This window comes from Sapajus apella, unplaced genomic scaffold (genome assembly GCF_009761245.1).
Source record: "Sapajus apella isolate SASKATOON/1434 unplaced genomic scaffold, GSC_monkey_1.0 scaffold2, whole genome shotgun sequence".
In the NCBI taxonomy this organism is placed as follows: Eukaryota; Metazoa; Chordata; class Mammalia; order Primates; family Cebidae; genus Sapajus; species Sapajus apella.
The window spans coordinates 58,975,602-58,997,501 of NW_022436942.1; the positions used below are offsets into that span (position 1 = coordinate 58,975,602).

Consider the following 21,900-nt stretch of genomic DNA (forward strand, 5'->3'; position numbering starts at 1 on the left):
TCTAGTTTCTGAGGGTTTCTCCATCAGAATAAGTCTGTCTATGCCACAATATAGCATCTGCTTGGACTTGACATTTCCCTTTGCCCAGTTTGTTTAATAAATTCTGCCCAATGAAGACAAAGCCTCTATTTTGTCGGCGAGTACAAATGGACTCAACTAGACTACCCAATTGTAAAACAACCACAAAATCACTTGATGAAAATGTTTTATCAAGGGCAATGATGGTGATCATAAAATATTGTTACTTCTTGATACCAATTTGATTATCACCACTACCTAGGATTTCAAACTTTGGACCATGAAGACCAGATTGCTTTGCTGAAAGGGTCTGCAGTTGAAGCTATGTTCCTTCGTTCAGCTGAGATTTTCAATAAGAAACTTCCATCTGGGCATTCTGACCTATTGGAAGAAAGAATTCGAAATAGTGGTAAGTGATTTGGTTAATGGTAAAGAGTTTGTTTCTATGAGCAAAACTGGTGTGCTCCATGAAGGCAGGGCCTTTGCCAATCTTATGCAACGTTATATGCCTGTTGTGCCTAGTATGAAGATAGCTATTAAATAGATAAGACTTCTAGAGGCTTGGTTCAAAGATCTCTGTTGTAATAGCAAAATACCAAAACAACCCTCTTTACTGTACTAAGATGAAGAACCAAAAGACTTTTGTAAAGATTAGAAAATTCATCTGATTATTAAATAATAAGATAAAGGTACTTGATTCTTCAGCCAAGAAAAAGACTATTTAAAATTTTCATGTATGAAAGACCAAGTATCCAGTTATTATCTATCTGTATCAAAGTAAAATAAGAAAACATTTTAATAGCAACATTTATATGTCATTTACTAGGTTTCAGACACTTTTTTTTCTTTCCTTTTCTTCCTTCCTTTCTTTTCTTTCTTTTTTTTTTTTTTGCAACAGAGTCTTGTTTTGTTGCCTAGGCTGGAGTGTAGTGGTGTGATCTCAGCTCACTGCAGCCTCCGTCTTCTGGGTACAAGCAATTCTTGTGCCTCAGCCCCCCGAGTAGCTGGGATTACAGGTATGCATCACCACACCCAGCTAATTTTTGTATTTTTAGTAGAGACAGGGTTTCTCCATGTTGCCCAGGCTGGTCTCAAACTCCTGGTCTCAAGCAATCTGCCTGCCTCGCCTTCCAAAGTACTGGATTATAGGCTTGAACCACCATGCCCAACCAAAGTTAACTTTTTTTTTTCTCTTTTGGAGACAGAATCTTGCTCTGTTTCTCAAGCTGGAGTGCAGTGGTGTGATCTTGGCTCACCACAACCTCTGCTTTCTGGGTTCAAGTGATTTTTTTGTGCCTCAGCTTCTCGAGTAGCTGAGACTACAGGCACATGCCACCACACCCAGCTAATTTTTGTATTTTTAGTAGAGACAGGGTTTCACCATGTTGGCCAGGCTGGTCTTGGACTACTGGCCTCAAGTGATCCATCCACGTCAGCCTCCCAAACTGCTAGGATTACAGGCATGAGCCACCACACCCAGCTGGTTTTGGACACTTTTCTAAATACATATATGATTTCATCTAATTTTCTCAAATATTCTATGAATATGTACTATTATCATTCCCTTTTGCAGATGAAGAAGCTGAGACAAAGAAAGGTTAAATAACTTTCCCAATGGCAGAGAGGAAGTCTGACTTCAGAAACTTTGTGTCAGCTGGGCGCAGTGGCTCATACCTGTAATTCCAGAATTGTGTCTTAACCACTATGTGATACCACCTCTCAAGAGACGAAATAATAGCACAAGTTACTCAGTATTTCACTTATTATGGAGTAACACTGTGACAGGGAAGCTTAAGAGACATTGAGATAAAATACCAAAAATTCTGTGCAATGTCTTAGGAGATCCTTAAGATAGGATGAATTCTTGTTTTCCTGAGAGATTTTATATATGGGTTGGGAGTGGGGATTGAATGAGTTGACTTCTCAAGATCTTTTCTTTCTAAAGTATTATTGTCTTATGATTAACTGAAGCAAATTTAAAGAGCTTTTTTTTTGAAGCAGAGTCTCGCTTTGTTGCCAGGCTGGAGTGCAGTGGTGCGATCTCGGCTCACTGCCACCTCCGCCTCCTGGGTTCAAGTGATTCTCCTGCCTCAGCCTCCCAAGTAGCTGGGATTGCAGGCATGAACCACTGTGCCCAGCTAATTTTTGTATTTTTAGTAGAGATGGGGTTTCACCATGTTGGCCAAGATGGTCTCAATCTCCTAACCTCGTGATCCGCCTGCCTCAGCCCCCCAAAGTGCTGGGATTATAGGTGTGAGCCACCATGCCCAGCCAAATTTAAAGACTTTTATAACCAATATTTTAGGGCCGGGAGTCATGGCTCACCCCTGTAATCCCAGCACTTTGGGAGGCTGAGGCAGGCGGATCATGATGTCAGGAGTTCAAGACCAGACTGGCCAACATGGTGAAACCCTGTATCTACTAAAAAATACAAAAATTAGCTGGGCATGGTGGCTAGTGCCTGCAATCCCAGCTACTTCGGAGGCTGAGGTAGGAGAATTGTTTTAACTGGGACCTGGTAGATGGAGGTTGAAGTGAGTTGAGATTGTGTCACTGCAATCCAGCCTGGGCTACAGAGCGAGACTCCATCTCAAATATATATATATGTATGCACACACACACATATATGTGTATATATGTACGCACACATATACATATATATACATATACATATATATACACACACGTGTGTGTATATATATATTTTAGAATAGAGATTAGAGGGAACATTTTCAGGCCGTTCTGTATCTGTGATATAAGTGAAATAATTTTAAAAACTGGAAATTATTTTAAAGGCAGTCTTTTCACAATCATTTATGTTTTTTTTCTTCCTAGTTAAAAACAAAAGGTATAATTAGCATCATTGGTAGATTTAAAAAACATCACGAGGTCAAGAGATGGAAACCATCCTGGCCAACATGGTGAAACCCCATCTCTACTAAGAAAATACAAAAAATAAAATTAGCTGGGCGTGGTGGTACACATCTGTAGTCCCAGCTACTTGGGAGGCTGAGGCAGGAGAATTGCCTGAACCTGGGAGACGGAGGTTGCAGTGAGCTGAGATCCCGCCACTGCAGTCCAGCCTGGCAACAGAGCGAGACTCCGTCTCAAAAAACAAAAACAAAAACAGAAAACACACACACACATACGTTAAAAGATGCATTATTCTTAATATATTCATTAATTTACCATTCTAACAAATATTAAGGGCAAGGTACTATGGTGGCAGTGAAGAGAGAAATTAAGCATGTTCCTTCCCCTAAGAGGCCTACAGTCTGGTGGGAAGAGATTAACTGTCCATGATTATGATAAAATATGGAAGAGAAAAACAGAGAGATGATGACTCCTAGTTGAGAGGGCTCTGAAAAAGTTTTATTGGCATTTGAGTTGGGACTTGAATGAGATTTGATTTGGATACCCAGGGCAGAGATGCAGGAGAGAAGGACCAGCAGGAGCAAAGGGAAAGAGGCAAGAAAACTCAGGGAATGCACACAAAGAAGGGTGAGTAGCTGAGTTGATTGGATTAAGGGTTACACTAAAGGGAAATGGAAAGGAAAGAAAGAGAATCGGATGATTGAGGGCTTTGGATGCTGGACTAATGATTTTGTTATTTCCCAAGTAATAGGAGACATGGAAGATTTTTTGAACAGAGGAGGTAAAATATCAAAATCAAGCTTTACAAATATTCTAGCAGTGTTAGGGTAAGCCAGGACGCAAGTCACCTCTTAGCAGGCAAGAAGTCTCAAAGATGTGATGCTTGCTGCCAGGAGAAATGGAAAGAAAAGAAAGGATTTGGAAGATATATAGTGGCTTATCAACCTTCAAAGACATTATATTGTCAAGACATTTGGATTTTCGTCCTGGACAGGTGTTATGTGTCTGTGTCTGTGTGTGTGTGTGTGTGTGTGTGTGTGTGTGTGTGTGTGTGTGTCTCCAGGCTAAGGGGAAAAGGTCAAATCAGGTAACCTCCAAGGCACTATTCAGTCCTGCAAGTCTTACTGCTTTTCTTCTCTTAACTAATTCAATTTTCCTGAAGGGTGGTTTAGCTAGTCACTCAACCAGCTACTGAACTATCCTGAGTTTAAAGCCACAGTCAATAATTGACAGTTCAGCTTAGGAAAGAATTAAAGGACAGGCTGAATTTTCACATGTATGGATATAATTGTTGGTTTAGGCTATTGAACACACACTGGTGGTTCTGTCTTTATGCAGAAAATTATAGCGGCTTTAACCTGCGATGGACAAGGCCTCAGCAGCTTAGCTTTGTTGTATATTTGATTCTGGCTTCCATGGACTGTGGCGGTATGCTCTTAAAGAAAATCCATCAGTCTAATCTAATCCTTACAAAGCTAATAAAATAAAAAGGAATGATGACTCATGCCAAAGTTTATTCATTTTACACACAGGTCTCTACTCTACCCAATATGTGTTTGGTTTATTCATCAAGATACAGTGGTGATTAAGGATACTACTGACTGTGGAATCTGGCTTGACTATAGGCTCCATTACTTATTAGCTGCATGTCCAATTTTTTAAAGCTGTTGAAATAGACCCATAACCAATTTGATCTCTTTGAAATCATGTTTAACTTTAGTATTTATTCTGTAGTCTTGCCTGAAGTTTGATAATAAAAACTTAATACGACAGGGTATTTCCCTTTTTGAGTCAGTAAATTATCCCAGGCACCTAGCACATGCCTGGCTTGGACAGGGTGCTCAACAAAATTCTGTGGAACAAAGGGAAAAATGAATGGAGGTTTGTCTGGAGCTGTAAAACTGGTCTGTTTATTTACTTTTCAGATGGTTTTTCCCTGAATATCAGAGTTATTTATGTCCAAAACTGACAAGAAACCAACAAAAGGTTGGTTAAACATTCTTCTAGACCTGGCTTGTAGTAGTCAATTTGGGGAACAGATCTCTCTTTTACATTTGAGTGTAAGAAAAGGAAAAGGACAGTTTGGATATGGAAGTTTCTGTTGTGTTCTCTTTCCTCCTTCTCCTACTCAAAGATGAGTCATTTAAAGTTGATTCAGGTGCCAGACGAAAAAAAGAGGGGCACAATGTCTGCCATATGAATTGAAATATTTTGATGAGAGGACATCTGAAAGAGAATTATCCAATGGTTGTTTTATCTTTCTTTCTTTCTTTTTTTTTTTTTTTTTTTTTTTTTTGAGATGGAGTTTCACTCTTGTTACCCAGGCTGGAGTGCAATGGCATGATCTCGGCTCACTGCAACCTCCGCCTCCTGGGTTCAGGCAATTCTCCTGCCTCAGCCTCCTGAGTAGCTGGGACTACAGGCACGCGCCACCATGCCCAGCTGATTTTTTGTATTTTTAGTAGAGACGGGGTTTCACCATGTTGACCAGGATGGTCTCGATCGCCTGACCTCGTGATCCACCCGCCTCAGCCTCCCAAAGTGCTGGGATTACAGGCGTGTGCCACCATGCCCGGTCAGTTGTTTTATCTTTCTTTCTCTGTCTCTTTCTCTCTCCTGGATGCTCAGCTTCCTTTTGAAAAAAAAAAAAAAAAAAAAACAAAAAAAAAAAAACAACCTTTCCCTGGCTCCATCAGATCTCCTGGGTCCTGAGCTAAGTCAGATGCTGTCATTTGCATAATGACCACTGGGTTAGTACCAGATTCCTTCCCAGCCTGGTTGAGGTAGGGAAAATCCTTTCCACCCTGGTTCAGCTGAAAGGGGGAAAATGGTTTTCCAAAATTTTACAAGACTACTAAGAGGAAAATTATATTTATAGAAAGGCATATATAAGGCTGAGCTTGGTGGCTCACACCTATAATCCCAGCAGTTTGGGAGGCCAAGGCAGGAAGACTGCTTGAGCCCAGGAATTTGAGATGGCTTAGGCACCATAGCAAGACCCCATTTCTACAAAAAATGCTAAAAAAATTAGCTTGGCATGGTGGCACAGATCTGTAATCTCAGCTACTTTGGAGGCTAAGGTCGGTGGGTAGCTGGAGTCCAGGAGACGGAGGTTGCAGTGAGCTGAGACTGCCACTGCACTCCAGCCTGGGTGACAGAGTGAGACCCTGTCTCAAAAAAAGGGGCATATTTGAGTAATGTGTGGATCTATTAATTATAGCACCAGAAAGGTGACAATTATTTGGCACCTACTATGTGTCAGGCTGTATTCTCAGTGTTTGTGTAAGCTTTGGGTCCTACAAGAAGCTGATATAACTATAGGACTAAATGCATCATAAGTTAATTGGGGGAAATGCCTCTGAAGAATAAAGGGAGAGGAGGTAGGTGGAATCCAGGAGACTCTATACCACCATGCTGATCTGACACCTGTGAAAGGGGAGCAGGAAGGCATGATTGGGCATGAAGAGGATTGGATCACAGCACAGTCCTAAGAAAGTCTCACATAGGCCACTGGAGAGGGACTTAGTCCACGTTGCCCACTGAATGAGCCAGCACTAACATACCCACTATCCTCAGTCACCAGTTAAGAGAAGACGGGTGAAAGTGTGTCTTCAGCACTCATAGGGTGGCAGCCGGAGGCTGTCTGCTCTTTGCAGCACTTTGAGGTAGATATTATCAATTCTATGCCAGACCTAGACCCTGTTAATCCCAATAACAAAATATCAGTCCCAAGTATCTGTTCCCTCTGATATTACCCTCTAACTCTCCAGCTTGCCCCCATCCAGTACCCTGACTCTAGGGATTCTTTGTCCCAAAATAACTTCCATTTGTTGACCTTCCTTCCATCCACTAACCCTCCAGCCATTGACTCTACTCCCTTTTGCCTCACCACACTTTCCTCAGTATTTGGTTTAGGATTCGTGGTTCATCAATATGATAATTTCCCTGGGTCATTCACCAGATATCTTCAACTCTTTGTCTTTCTTTCACCTAAGAAAACCCTCTGCCTGACTGAATACAACTCTTTAACTACTGTGTGCTTGAACCTGAGACCTGAAACAGTATGATTGGCTTACCCAAAGTTAATGATCAAACACTTCAAGTGGACCTCGGTACTTTCCATGTATCCCTTTTCCCTAGTCTATTCACTCTTACTCTTATGGAAAATTGTCTTGTACCTTCTCTCTCTTCAAATTTCCAACACGTCTTCCCACTAATTCTCAACGATAACTTTGTTAAGAAAAGGTATATTTCAAGGACATGGCATAGGAGTTGGGGCTCAAGGATATGTGGTCAAACCCCAGCTTCAAGGAAATGTGATCAAGCTTAGAGGAAGATGAACTCCTCACACTTAATCAATGTGTCAGACAGGGATTGTCGCAAGAAACAAAGCTGAAGCCAAGTTTCTAGAATTAGATGCACACAGAGCTCCCACAGTTTTCTGAGAGTTTACTTCATCCACATGATCCAATATGGCTCCCTACCATTTTGGTAAAATTCCAGCAAGTGGGGAGGGAAAAGGGTGACACACCCTCCCTTTAAAGGAATAATCCTGAAGTGGTCATGCACAGAGTTCCCCTGAGTTTTCTGAGTCTGGGCAAGAATTGAGCCTGTTGAGGCAAGTGGTGTGGTTCTAGCCATGAAGACACAAAAGCTTCAAAAACTAATGTCAGGCAGGATACACCTTGGGGCTCCCATGATTTCTGGCTACCACATATTTCTAGAGCCTCTCTGTCACAAATCAGCTATCTCCAACAGAAACAATTGTCCTATTTCTCTTTTCATTAAATTAAGTACTTTATAAACACTTGTTTTTTGCCTAAAGACTACTTCTGATGATCAGTTGTAAGGTAGGGATAATTTACATGCCCTAAACCTTCAGAACAGGCAAGACTTTCTGACTCATGTTATCTCTCATTAGAATATCTCCTCATATTTCTCAGGATGGTGATTCATTAGTCCCACTCCTCTCACTTGATGAGACCCTAAGTCAGCTTTGAATCTTATCATTTTCATTTGACTCTGCCACTAGGGTAACTGTCCAGTAGCAATGGAAGATCATTTCCACTGGGACCTGTATTTATCTTTTCACTTATTTTTTTTAACAAGCTTTTATTGAGTACTTCTATGGGATAAGTATACTGGCAGTACAAAGATGAATAAGATAAAGTCATAATCCTCAAGGACTTCATCTTCTAGGGGAAATATATATGAAAAAGAATTAATCACAACAGATTTTATGCATAAGTTAAGTCATAGATTTGGCTGCTGTAACAGAAACAAAAAATAAAGGGGCCTTAAACAAGATGGAAATGTATTTCTATCTTATGATAGTCTGGGCAGGAGGAGAATGGGACTAATAGGGAATCTTCATAGTGTTCCTCTGTGTCATAGTTCTATCCATATGGATAGATGTCATGCTCATCCATCCACAGAGAGTTGACTTCATCCACATGGCCCAGTATGGCTCCCACCATTTTGGTAAAAGCACATTCCAGAAAGTAGGGAGGGCAAAGGGGAAAAAGAATGGCACATCCTCCTTGTAAGTGAATAATCCTGAAGTGGTACACATAACTTCTACTGGCATTCCATTGGCAAGAACATAACTTCTTCATTGCACCTTGAGACAAGAGATCTTTAAAAAGAACTACTAATGCAATAACTAGGTGAGAGATGATGATGGTCTTGCCAGTTAGAATACATATAATCAAAAAGAAAAAAAACCTTGCTTGTAATTTCATAAGTTTCAGAACTTATGATATTTCAAGTTTCAGAAAAGTTCAAGAATGAAGTTTTTCAGAATATGATCTGTTTAAATAAATATGCATGTTTCGTTTATAATAAGATACTTTCCCCAAATATCAACCACGTATTGTGACAATAAAAACCTTCTAAACTCGCATGCTGCTGCATATTTTATTATCTATAATGCTTTCATTTATTAATATTTATGAATTTGCTTCTCCCAGTGGATTTTCAGAGCATTGCCTCTTCCACACAACACATAAAAACCTGATCTTGCAAGATGACCTTTCAGACTAACTTTTTATTCTTATGCTAATACAATTCATTTTTATTCCTATTGTACATTTAATTCCAGAGTAACATAATGTCTCAAAGTTACCTTGTTTATGCCTATGGAACTCTTTAAAGAATATGATGTGAAATTTATTTTCTTATTCAAATTCCTACTCTTTTGTTTGCTATTATTAAATTCAAATCACATACACAAAGATAACTTTCTCTGAGATGCTTTTAATGAGAGAGTGTTTATGTTAATTGAGACTTTAGAACATATATGTGATATAATTTGTGGTTGAGTTGTTTCTATACAATTCTAATGTATCATTGATTTTATTCCTAGTGTGGCATTATATACAAACTAGGGGTTTAAGTTGGAATTGTTAATAAAAACAGGAATAATCATAAGATATAAAATATTATAGGACTAACATAGGTCTGCTAATACTGAATGAGTTTACTTTTTTTTTTTTTTTTGAGATGAAGTTTCACTCTTATCGCCCAGGCTTGAGTGCAATGGCACAATTTCAGCTCACAGCAACTTCCACCTCCTAGGTTCAAGCAATTATCCTGCCTCAGCCTCCTGAGTAGCTGGGATTATAGGTGCCTGCCACCATGCCTGGCTAATTTTTTGTAGAGATGGGGTTTCACCATGTTAGCCAGGCTGGCCTCAAACTCCTAACCTCAGGTCATCCAGCGCCTTGGCCTCCCAAAACGCTGAGATTACAGGCATGAGCCACCGCATCTGGCCCAAGTTTACATTTTAACATTAAGGAAATTAGCAATAACTTCTCAGAAATCAAAGCAACTTGTTCTGTTCATTTCAAATATAAATAACCCCTGACATTTATAGTAGTTTGGGACCTTTTTCCATCTGCACACGAGACATAAATAAAATATTCAATTCAGTAAGAATTTACCAGTATGACAGTATATCTTGTGATTTTGCAGTGTTTTGTTTTTCACATGCATCATCTTGTTAGTGCAGCTCCCGATGGCCCTCACTGGGTGAGTGTTACACTCCTATTTTATAGATGTAGAAATAGGCTTAGAGAGGCAAGATGACCTGCCCAAGGTCATACAGCTAACCAAAAGAGTGCTAGAAAATTAGGTGGGTATTCTAACTCAGAACCCAGTATTCTTCCTATATGTGGCACCTGTCACTTACCAAGGTCTAGTATTTGTCCAACTATCTGTCCAACTATTCATTGTCATCAAGACAATTAATATTTCCATTGTCTTAATGGCATCCCTTGTCCCCATCACATCTCACAACTATGTCACCTTCATCATAAAGAACTACCAAAACAGTACTGCCTGATTTAGCAAGCGTTTATTGACAGGAAGGGAATATAAAGTGAAACATGGTTCCTGCCCTTCAGTTGAGAGATGAAGTATAGGCAGCAGTTAGCAATTTCAAATTGCTTTTATGTCAGTGATCAAATGAATAGAGACAATGAAGTCAGAGAAACCTTGCTAGAGTGATGAAGTTATAGCCTTTAGTAGTACCATACTAAAGTATACTGTGCTTATTTTTGTTATATGATTTCACTGCTTTAGCCTTTTCAGCTTGCACAAAATGAAAATAGTTACCAGAGCTACATTTTCCAAAGATGCAAATCTAAGATGATTATCAGTTCAGATACTGTCTTTGAGAGGGGCTGGAAATGTAAAGAAACAAATGATAGAATATTTATAAGAAGGGTAAATGCTTAAGTTAAAATTTAGAAATCTTAACACCTCTACTTTTGCTTTTGAAAGTGGTCACATGACAACTTCAGCATGGGCAAATTTGGGACTCAAATTATAGGAAGAAACCTTCCTCAAATTAAGAGGAAATATTAAAGAAATACAAGTGAGGATTTTTCCATTGCTCCTGGGCAGAACCCATTGTTCCTAAGTCATATTTGCCAAGCTTTTTGTATTTGCTCAGGTTTAGATATTATGTATTTATTTATGTCAAGTCGCCCCTTGGTATCCATGGAGGATTGGTTCCAAGACCTCTCTTGGATACCAAAATCAATGGCTGCTCAAGTCCCTGATATAAAATAGTACAGCCTTTGTCTATAACCTATGTACATGCCCTTGTATACTCTAAATCACCTCTAGATTACTTGTAATACCTAATACAATGTAAATGGTATGTAAATTGTTGTTTCACTGTATTGTTTAGGTAATAATGACAAGAAAAAAGTCTGTACATGTTCATTACAGTTGCAATACTTTTCTGAAATATTTTTGATCTGTGGTTGGTTGAATCCATGGATACAGAACCTACAGAGAGCTGTCTGTATCTGCTTCTTCCATTAACCTGTTAACTGCATGAGGACTTGGCATTCCCAGATTCCCAGCACTAATATAGTGCCTGACACACAGCAGGAATACAAATATTGGTGAATTTTGTAGAGTTGAATCTGAAACTTGCCAGTCCAAACTCTGATAACTCCTAAGCCCTGGTGAGACCTACGTAGGCCAGATAGTTTTTAGCCACTAGGACTAATGGGAAGTATATTATTTATTATGTATTTTAAATTAAATAATATTATATTTAAAGTAGTTCTTTATTGAATTGCTAGTTTGACGGCAGCTATTTACTTAGGGCCAAGAGTATGGCACAAATGACTCCCTGGGGAGAGTTTAGCAGTTGAAATAGAGGACATAGTCCAATCTCTTAGCACCACAAGGACGTTTCCATTTCTTAGTGGCAACCCTTGTCCCCATCACCTCTCACTACTATGTCACCTTCATCATAAGGAACTACCACAACATACTACTGCCGGATTTAACAAGCATCTGTTAATCTCCTACCATGTCTTCAGAAGAATGCTAGTTATTAGAGAGAGATGCAGAGGTGAATAGGAAATATCTGGCTAGTCACAGTGACTGACTCCCATAATCTCAACACTTAAGGAGGCCAAGGTGGGAGGATTGCTTGAGACCAGGAGTTCAAGACAAGCCTGGGAAACATAGCAAGTCCCCGTCTCTATGAAAAAAATAAAATATCTGGATGTGGTGATGCACACTTGTAGTCCTAGCTACTCAAGAGACTGAGGCAGGAGAATTTCTTGAGCACCCCACAGGAGTTCAAGGCTGCAGTGAGCCATAATTGTGCCAGTCTGGGTGACAGAGCCAGATTCTGTCACACACACACACACACACACACACACACACACAGTCTATGGAGTACCCTTTATGGGTCAGGCAGCATGGGGCAGGCACTAGAGAAATAGTAATTAATTCCCACTCTTATAAAATGTATATTGTATTTCACCTTCCAGTGGGAAGGAGAGATAATGAATTGTGATAGGTGCAATATAATTGAGTCTAGAAAAGGAAGTAACTGATTCTGCTTCTCTATGACAAGGAAAGCTCCATAGAGGAAGCAAAGTTTGAACTTGGCCTTGAAACATAGGTAGAGTGCCTTATTCTGACAAGGATCCTGCCTTGTATTTCAAAAAGCATGAAGACATAAAAAGTGTATCTCACTTGTTAGGGGAGCTGTCAGAATGCTCTTGGCTGATAGCTACAGAAAATAAACTCATCATGGCCTTAAAAAGTAAGAAAATGTATTAGCTGAAACAAGAAACCCAGAGGAAGGGTGACAGCAAATTGGTTAATTTAGGGGTGGAATCCACCATTGGAAAACACACATCTTTCTCATCTTTCTGCTTCGCTATTCTTGATGTATTGGCCTTTCCCGCAGACTGGTTCTCCTCCTGGTCATCTAATGGCCACAGCAATTTCAGGCACTATGTCTAGGCAAAACATTGGTCAAAGGAAAAAGAAATGCTCTCTTTCTGAATATGGAAATTTTTCTTGGGAACTTCCTAGGAGAGTTCCCTTTAGTCACGTGGGCCTGAATTGCACTGCTTCCCCTAACTACATCAACCACTGATGTGGGAAATGAGACCAACAGTGGCTGGACCTTGGGCTGGAGCTGGGATTTGCCTCTATCACAGTGCATGGCCATGGAGCAGGGAGTGGGGAGGGAGCCTGTATAGGCAACAAGCTAAATCAGCTTTAGGAGAAACTACTGGGCTGGTGAGCACTTAGTTTGAAAGGAAAGCAGAAGGCAGATGTAGCCTTGTATGTCATGTTAGGGGCTTATACCTTGACCTCTGTGCTATGAGGTGATGTCATTTCTAGAAAAGTTTCAAGTTACATGGTTTTAAGGAAATAGTATCATTTTTAACCAGATGCTCAGTCCATCTTGAGGACACCATCAGAAAAAGTCACATATATGTACTTAAGATACCAGGAAATATGTCTTATGTAATATGCATACTTCTAAATCACACACACACACACACACACACACACACACACACACACACAGACACACACACCTGTCTTAGTTTCTGTTCCCAATTACGACCAGAAAGCTAATTAGGAAATAAAAGACTTAACATTTAAAACACCTAAAATAGTATATTGTTAATTCTATCAAATGGTTATTCTCTCAAAGTATTTCTGATCATTTAATATAATTTTATTCATCACAGACCTCTTTCTTTTAAGAAAGAGAAAACAAATAGGAAACAGGAGCAGAAACAAAATTATTTTTGCATTTTCAGTCTTTTCCATGGCAGTCTTTGGTGGTTAAGTTAGAAAATAGCCCCCCCTTGTGACCAAAAATTAGCTAATTGGTCATTCAAGCAAAAACAAAGCAAATTTTAAGCAAGTCTCCAGGAAGAAGAAGGAAGCAGGAAAATAGGAAAAGGCTGTCCCCTTCAGGATGATGTTAGTGTTACAGCCCTTCTGTTAGAAATTGTCAGTTCACAAGCCCTTTGTTTATGTTGGCATGGTTAATTCTGATGGTTGACTCTAATGCCAAGAGTAGATTTATATTTTACCTATCCTGTAGGAAAATTATTTTTTAACTCTCCTATTGTTTGTTTTCTACATTTTCTCTATATTTACTCTTGGCTTTTACAACATGCACAAGATGAAATTTCTAGAAAAATAAAGTTAAAAGTTTAACCTTATTTTCCCCAAATATTACCAGTTGTGATCAGATAGCTAATGGAGGTAACATCTCTGGAGAGTGTGAGGGGATTTAGAAAGGCAAATGAAATAGGAAATTTGGTAATCAAAGAAATTTTTTAAAATTTTTAATATTTTCAAATCTGCTTTGTTGAATATCATCCCCAAATCTTCATGTACTATTTAAATTAATGTCAGGCCGGGCACGGTGGCTCAAGCCTGTAATCCCAGCACTTTGGGAGGCCGAGGCAGGTGGATCACGAGGTCAAGAGATCGAGACCATCCTGGTCAACATGGTGAAACCCCGTCTCTATTAAAAATACAAAAAATTAGCTGGGCATGGTGGCACGTGCCTGTAATCCCAGCTACTCAGGAGGCTGAGGCAGGAGAACTGCCTGAACGCAGGAGACGGAGGTTGCGGTGAGCCGAGATCGCACCATTGCACTCCAGCCTGGGTAACGAGCAAAACTCCGTCTCAAAAAAAATTAAAAAATAAATAAATAAATTAATTAATTAATTAATTAATGTCATAGACATAAAGTATTATTTTAGGTAACCGATGAGTATAGTCTCTGAATGCTGAGGAAAGCATAAAGATTAACATTTTTTTGAAGATGAAAAACAACAACCCTACCAAGAAAATAGGGAACTTAGTTTAGCTTTAATACCTGGAAAAATATCCAGGCAAATCATTGATCAGCCAGTTTGTATTTATTCACAGTAATTTGCAGAATTTGTTGGTTTTTTAAAAACCAACATGGCTTTGTAAAGACAAAAAAATTCACACATTTAATCTAAGACTAAGACGAATTGAAATTAAGATAGGCTAATGTGTTGATTCATTTCTCCTGAATAATGATAATAAAAATTATCTGCTCTGACATTTATCGAGGACTTACTGTGAACCTGGCATTTTGCTAAGCACTCTCTATACATCTCATATAATACTATTGTTATATGGAGTACACATTATATTACACATGACAACATTTCACAGATGAGAAAAGGAAGGCTTAAAGAGTTTAAGTAGTGTTCTAAGACCAAGTCGTGGACTTTGATTTCAAACTCAGAATTGGCTCACAACCTCTTAACCACTAGGTTTGCTGGAAGTCAGGACTGGTATTCCCCAGGCTCACATTCTCCAATCCTCTGAACTTTAAGTTGTATCTAGTTGGGTTATGGGTATTTAGTTCATTCTGCATCAGCTGGATCTTCCATATGATGTAATTTCCAAATCGTTCAACAAAGACATTGTTGTTAATAGAGTCCACTGGGATCAATTAAAGAATCAAAGTCAAAGGGGAGAAGAGGGTGGTATTTTGACCAGAGAGGAAAAGGCCAATGATTTAATTTGGGAAGACTCTTTTTTAAAAGTATATTTAAACATTTATTGTGCTCAAAATTTAAATAAATCCAAAAAATTAAATAAATCATGTAACTCTCTTTATAAATTACAAAATAATTCATCACCTTCCTTTATTATTTACTCCTTATTTTATCTGAATGTTTATAGCTAAGATTTTCTTAAAGCAGTTTACCCATGATTATAGCGCTTGAGAGACCGGTCTTGTGGCATGTATATGTGTTTTACCGAAGGCAATTTGGGAATGTGTGTTGGATCAAGATTCAGAAAATGTAGATTTGGATTTTCCATTTATTATGCTAGTAAACTTAGTCAATCAGCGTACCCTCTCTGAGCCTTATTTTCTCAAGTCTGAAATGGGGATAGTAATACTGGCTTATCAGTACTCTCTGCACAGGATTCTCATACAGAATTAAATTCATTTATGTATTTGAAAAATATGAAATCCTATATCCAAGGAAAGGATCGGTATAATTACTGAAAAGAAGAAATCCTAGTGTACTTCGGGATCTTTTACTACCATTAGCATCACTTTAAGGTAGAGAAAATGAAAGCTGTGTCCATGCATGTTAGAAGTAATGTTTTCCCTTTTTGTATTCATTTTAATTTTTTAAAATGTTGTTTTAGATTCAGGAGGTACATGTGCAGGTTTATTACATGGTGTGTTGGTCTGTTTTGCATTGCTATAAAGGAATACCTGAGACTGGGTAACTCATAAAGAAAAGAGGTTTATTTGGTTCGTGGTTCTGCAGGCTGTACAAGCATGACACCAGCATCTGCTCAGCTTATGGGGAGGCCCCAGGGAGCTTTTATTCATGGTGGAAGGTGAAGGGGGAGCAGGCATGTCACATGGTAAGACAGGGAGAAAGAGAGATGCTAGGTTCTTTTAAACGTTCATATTTCACAGTACTAATAGAGTAAGAACTCATTCATTACCATGGGGAGGGCACCAAGCCATTCATGAGGAATCTGCCCCAATGACCTAAGCATCCCCCACTAGGCCCCACTTCCAACACTCGGGATTACATTTCAACATGAGATTTAGAGGCGACAAACATCCAAACTATTTCACATGGGTTTATTGTGTAATGATGTGGTTTGGACTTCCAGTGAAAGCATCCATAATCCAAATGGTGAACATCATACCCAATAGGTAATCTTTCAACCCTCACCTTCCTCCCACCCTCCCACCTTTTAGAGTTGCCAATGTCTATTATTTCCATTTGTATGTCCATGTGTACCCATTGTTTAGTGAGAACATGCGGTATGTGATTTTTCTGCTTCTGAGTTATTTCACTTCTGATACTCTTCTAAAAGTGAGAACTTAGGTTTCCTGATAGGTATACCATTAGATGATAATTGTACTCTTTAGCATCTGGAATCAAAGTTTATTCTGGTTTGCTCAGCCAAAGCTCTTAGCTCTGGATCTGGTGTGGAAGAAATAGAGTGGTCTATTCTCATCTGGACCAATCCTGGGAAACATCCTCATCTCAATTAACCCGTACGTTACATCACAGGTTTTTGTCTGTTTTGTTTTAAACATCCTCATCTCAATTAACCCGTACGTTACATCACAGGTTTTTTGTCTGTTTTGTTTTTCTGTCACCACGATTCCCCATCCAATGGCTCTTGTGGAAGAAAGCAATGTACAGAACAGGCACCAAAGTAATATTTATTGAATGCAGGAAGTGGCACCAATAGGTTTTTGTTGTTGTTGTTGTTGTTTTTGTTGAGACAGTGTCTTTTTTTTTTTTCTCTCTCTCTCTCTCTCTGTGTCACCTAGATCGGAGTGCAGTAGTGCAATCTCTGCTTACTGCAACCTCCACCTCCCTGGTTCAAGGAATTCCCTTGCCTCAGCCTCCTGAATAGCTGGGATTACAGGTGCATGCCACCACACCTGGCTTTTTTTTTTTTTTTTTTTTTTTTGTATTTTTAGTAGAGATGGGGTTTTACCACATTGGTCAGACTGGTCTCAAACTTCTGACCTCAGGTAATCCACCCACCTTGGCCTCCCAAAGTGCTGGGATTGCTGGTGTGAGCCACTGTGCCGGGTCTTTTTTTTTTGGGGGGGGGACATCATCTCACTTTGTTACACAGACTGATGTGCAGTAGCACAATCACAGCTTACTGCTGCCTCAACCTCTAGGCTCAAGCGATCCTCCCACCTCAGCCTCCTGAGTAGCTGGGACCACAGGCGTGCCACTGCACCCAGCTAACTTTTTTAGCTTTTGTAGAGATGGGGTTTTGCTATGTTGCCCAGGCTATTCTCAGACTCCTGAGCTCAAGCAGTCTTCCAGCCTTGACCTCCCTAAGTGTTGGGCTTATGGGCGTGAGCCACTGCACCTGGTTAGAAGTCTTAAATGACAAAAAGGAGTGAGCTAGATAAAAGAGAAAAAGGGCATTTCAAGTAGAGAGCATAACATGTACAAAATGTGAATTGTTTGGGAAACTACAAGTGGCTGGGGGTGGCTAGAGGAAAGGCAGTGTGATAGAGAGGTAATGCAGCTTAGCCACAGCCACTGCCAGGACTCTAGAGCCTGCCAGCTTTGGTTTGAATCCTAGTTCCACCTGTCTCAGCTAAGTGTCTTTGGGCCAGTTATACAAACTTCCTGTATCTACCTCATGGGGTTTAGAACTATTAAATGAATTATGGTATCTTAAGTGGTTAAAATGTTTCACAATACAGAGTACTCCTACTATTAACATTGTTATTGTGAATGGTGACATAGGCAGGGGACAGGTCCCAGAGGCTCCTACATTAAAAGGAAGAAAATTAAAACTATATGCCAAAAGCCATGGGGAGGTTTAGAAGGTTTTTGTAAGAAGTAAGGAGAAAGTATGTGATTTGACTTTTAGAAAGGTTGTTCCAGTACCTGGATAGCAGAAGATGGATCAAAGGAAATCAAACTAAAGACAGGAAGGCCAGTGAGGAGGCAACTGTAGTAATCCAGATAAGAGAAATGGAAACTTAAACTAAGTTGATGCCAGGTGCAGTAAGGAGGAGTGAGAGCATCAGGTGAGAGTGAGCAGGAGAAGCCACAGGACTGGGTTCCTGAATCTCAGTTGTCAGGCCTCGGCAGTTGGGTGGTGTGGATACCACTCACCGAGAATGGGAACGCCAGGAAAGAAATGGATTTGGAGAAATGTGGGTGAGCTTAGTTCTGTACATGGTGTCTTTGGTTTTGGACATATTGGGTTTGAAGAGAACAGCCAAGTACTGATGCTTAGTAGGCAATGGATAAGTAGGCTTGGTGCTTCAGCAAGAGATCAGAACCCTTTGATAAGAAACCTGGCCCATTTAGAAATGAAGCTGTTTATACTTCCGGACTGGAGAACAACTATTTTTTGTTAGTTGTTTAGCAACTTACCTGCTCCTGTTTACCTTCTCAACTCTTTGGCAAAACCAAGTCTGTGTTAAGTTCCTGCTTTTTGATGCACCTACAGTGGTTTGTGTTTTCTGACTCAAGAAGTATATAGAATGACTCACTTTTTTTCGGTTAGACTCAAACCTAAGAGAATGAAGAACTAGAACTTCTGGAAGCCATCATATAACCAATGGCAATAATGTGGGTGATCTTTGCCTTAATTATCGATAGTCATATTCAAAAGATTAACTAAATCCCACCTGGAAAATGGAGATGTTTTTGAGATTCTTTTGGCAATTCAATTATCATTGATTATTCAGTAGTGTCTGAAACAAAGATACTGCCAAAATTAGACATATACTCATTGCTTTGGCTGTATTTTGAGAATTTTGTCAACTGACTGTCTTTGGGATGTCCTTCCTTTGGACATATAATAAATATAATAAATATGCAGTAGTTATTTGAATGTGTGCATCTGGTTGCAAAATTGGCATGTGTGTATATGTATAATGTGCTTCTAGTTTTACACTGTTTAGTCACTCAAAAATTTTATGATGACTCTGCAACTTTCCCCCATAGGTATCTCTGATGAATACATAACACCTATGTTTAGTTTTTATAAAAGTATTGGGGAACTGAAAATGACTCAAGAGGAGTATGCTCTGCTTACAGCAATTGTTATCCTCTCTCCAGGTAATTTCAATGTTACATTTTAATTTTTATGCCATTTTTTTCAGCATACTAGTAATAATGTTTATTGGAAAAAGTCTGGTAAACACAGAAACATAAAGTAAAGCGGCCTATAATTTTACTATCCAAATAGAACCATTATTAACCTTTCAATGCACTTCTTCTCAGTCTCTTTTAAAAAATCACACTTATTCATTCAATAAATGCATATTGAACACCTATTATGTAATAAACATGGTGTGAAACACTGGGGATGCAACAAGATACAGCTTCTGTGCAGCTGACATTCTGGTAGGATGAGAAAGATAATAAATGAAAAAACAAAAATATTTGTTCAGAAGGTGGTAAATGCTACTAAAATCTAATGACAATATAAAGAAAGAGAGTGGCAGGAAAATGGTATTTTAATCTATGGTCACAGAAGGCTTTTCTAAGTGCGTAGCATTGGAGCAAAGATCTAAATGAAATTACATACTTTTTAACATAATAGGGAACTTTTTTCTGAGTTTATATTTCTTCAAAAGTCATTTCCCAAGTCATTAAAAATTACATTGGTAAGTTTGTTGTAATATGTACAACTTATTCCATTGTATGAATATATAATCATTTACTTAATCTTTACCAAATGTTTGTATATTCAGGATATTTCCAGGGTTTTTTTCCTAAAAAATGTTGAGATAAATACCTCTATAACTTTTTCTATATTTTTGAGTTACTTTAATAATTTGGGAGTCGAATGACGCCATGTTCATGATTCCTAAAGCATAATTACAATGTTAGCCTTAGACCATTTTATATACTATATTGAGGCAGAAGCTAGTTGTTACTTTGATTTACCATAAAAATGATGATTTGTGACTAAAAAAACTACTCAACAGAACCTACTAAAATTATGCATGGCCTTAGTTATTTCACATCTGAGAATATACTCACCAGAAAGGGTGCTTACGTCCACCCCAGGGGCTTTGACTGGAAGGGAAATTAGGGGGCCTTCTGGGAAGCATTACATGTGTTGTATCTTGATCTCGTTATAATTACATGTGTGTGTCCATAAAAATTCGTCAGGCTGAACACTTAAATTTTACCTTCTGTGTACAACATTTGTAAACATACACTTCAAAATAGTTAACATTGCTATAATTATGTCAAATTCATGCTTTTCCACTTTTTAATTTTGTCATTTTATTTTAAACTTCAAAACAGATAGACAATACATAAAGGATAGAGAGGCAGTAGAAAAGCTTCAGGAACCCCTTCTTGATGTGCTACAAAAGTTGTGTAAAATTCACCAGCCTGAAAATCCTCAACACTTTGCCTGTCTCCTGGGTCGCCTGACTGAATTACGGACATTCAATCATCACCATGCTGAAATGCTGATGTCATGGAGAGTAAACGATCACAAGTTTACCCCGCTTCTCTGTGAAATCTGGGATGTGCAGTGATGGGCATCACAGGGGAGGGGTCTAGCTCCTTTTTCTCTCTCATAATATTAATCTGATGTATAACTTTCCTTTATTTCACTTGTACCCAGTTTCACTCAAGAAATCTTGATGCATATTTATGTTGTAATTACATGTATAACTTCCACAACTGTAAATACCGGGCTAGATAGAACAACTTTCTCTACGTTGTGTTTTAAAAGGCTCCAGGGAATCCTGCATTCTAATTGGCAAGCCCTGTTTGCCTAATTAAATTGATTGTTACTTCAATTCTATCTGTTGAACTAGGGAAAATCTCATTTTGCTCTTCATCTTACCATACTGCATATATTTTATTAAAGAGTTGTATTCAGTTTTGGCAATAAAGCAGACATAATGGCAATAGGCTTTTCTTTGAGAACAAAATTTGATAAATATACAAACTGGCAATAGGCTTTTCTTTGGGAACAAAATTTGATAAATATACAAACTCATTTCTTTATATGTTGAAAGACAGGCCATTGAATCTGAGGAGATAATTTACAGAAAGATACTGTCTCTCATTACATCAGTGGCACTTTTCTCATCCCTGGAAAAGTCCAAGTGAATAGTCATTCATTTGTAACAGCCCTCTGATCATTTTCTTTTCTTTGAAGTTCAAAGAGAATAGCATACGGAAAAGTTAACAATTTTCACAAAAAATATTCCCTAAAGCAATCCCTTTCCGCATAGTCTTGAGAAAGGATTCACAAATTCAGAGTATGCAGATAACTGCAGTGATGGAACTTTCCCTTTCCTGTCTTACAAATGCTCACCATTGGCTTCATTGTATCCAATTATTCATATTTCTATTTCCTTTTGCTTTTTTATAACATTCCTATAGCTGGGTGCACCGCTGCTGTATACCTCCCCCAAAGCAGGAATTTGGAAAGTTTATTTCCTTCCTTCATTGTTACACTGTTGTATTCTTCTCCCCATTATCCTTTGGTGAATACAATAAAACACCTTCTATAAGTAATGGGCTTATATCTCCCTTTCTCCTGAAGTTAGCCAAAGTGGAGCATGTTTAGCAAGCAGTTTGTTTGTTTTTTGGTATCAAAATACTAGGACAATCCTGGAATTCTAAAAATAACCAGTCTATGGAAAACTGATGTATCAGAATCCAACT

General features: G+C 38.8%; 1 protein-coding gene across 6 annotated transcripts in view; it reads left to right on the forward strand.

Moving 5' to 3' along the window:
- The window catches only part of NR1H4 (nuclear receptor subfamily 1 group H member 4), an 86,742-nt gene extending 65,605 nt beyond the window's left edge, over positions 1-21,137 (forward strand). For 2 of the 6 annotated variants that reach the window (XM_032298916.1, XM_032298903.1), the window contains 3 exons: positions 281-427; positions 19,204-19,317; positions 20,518-21,137. In XM_032298916.1, coding sequence (XP_032154807.1) covers positions 281-427; positions 19,204-19,317; positions 20,518-20,756 — 500 coding nt within the window. In that variant the 3' untranslated portion in view covers positions 20,757-21,137. Of the gene's footprint in view, positions 1-280; positions 428-3,440; positions 3,520-19,203; positions 19,318-20,517 lie in introns of those variants that run through there. The other 4 variants (XM_032298909.1, XM_032298913.1, XM_032298918.1 and 1 more) reach the window with 4 other exon arrangements.
- The last annotated feature ends 763 nt before the right edge of the window (positions 21,138-21,900 follow it).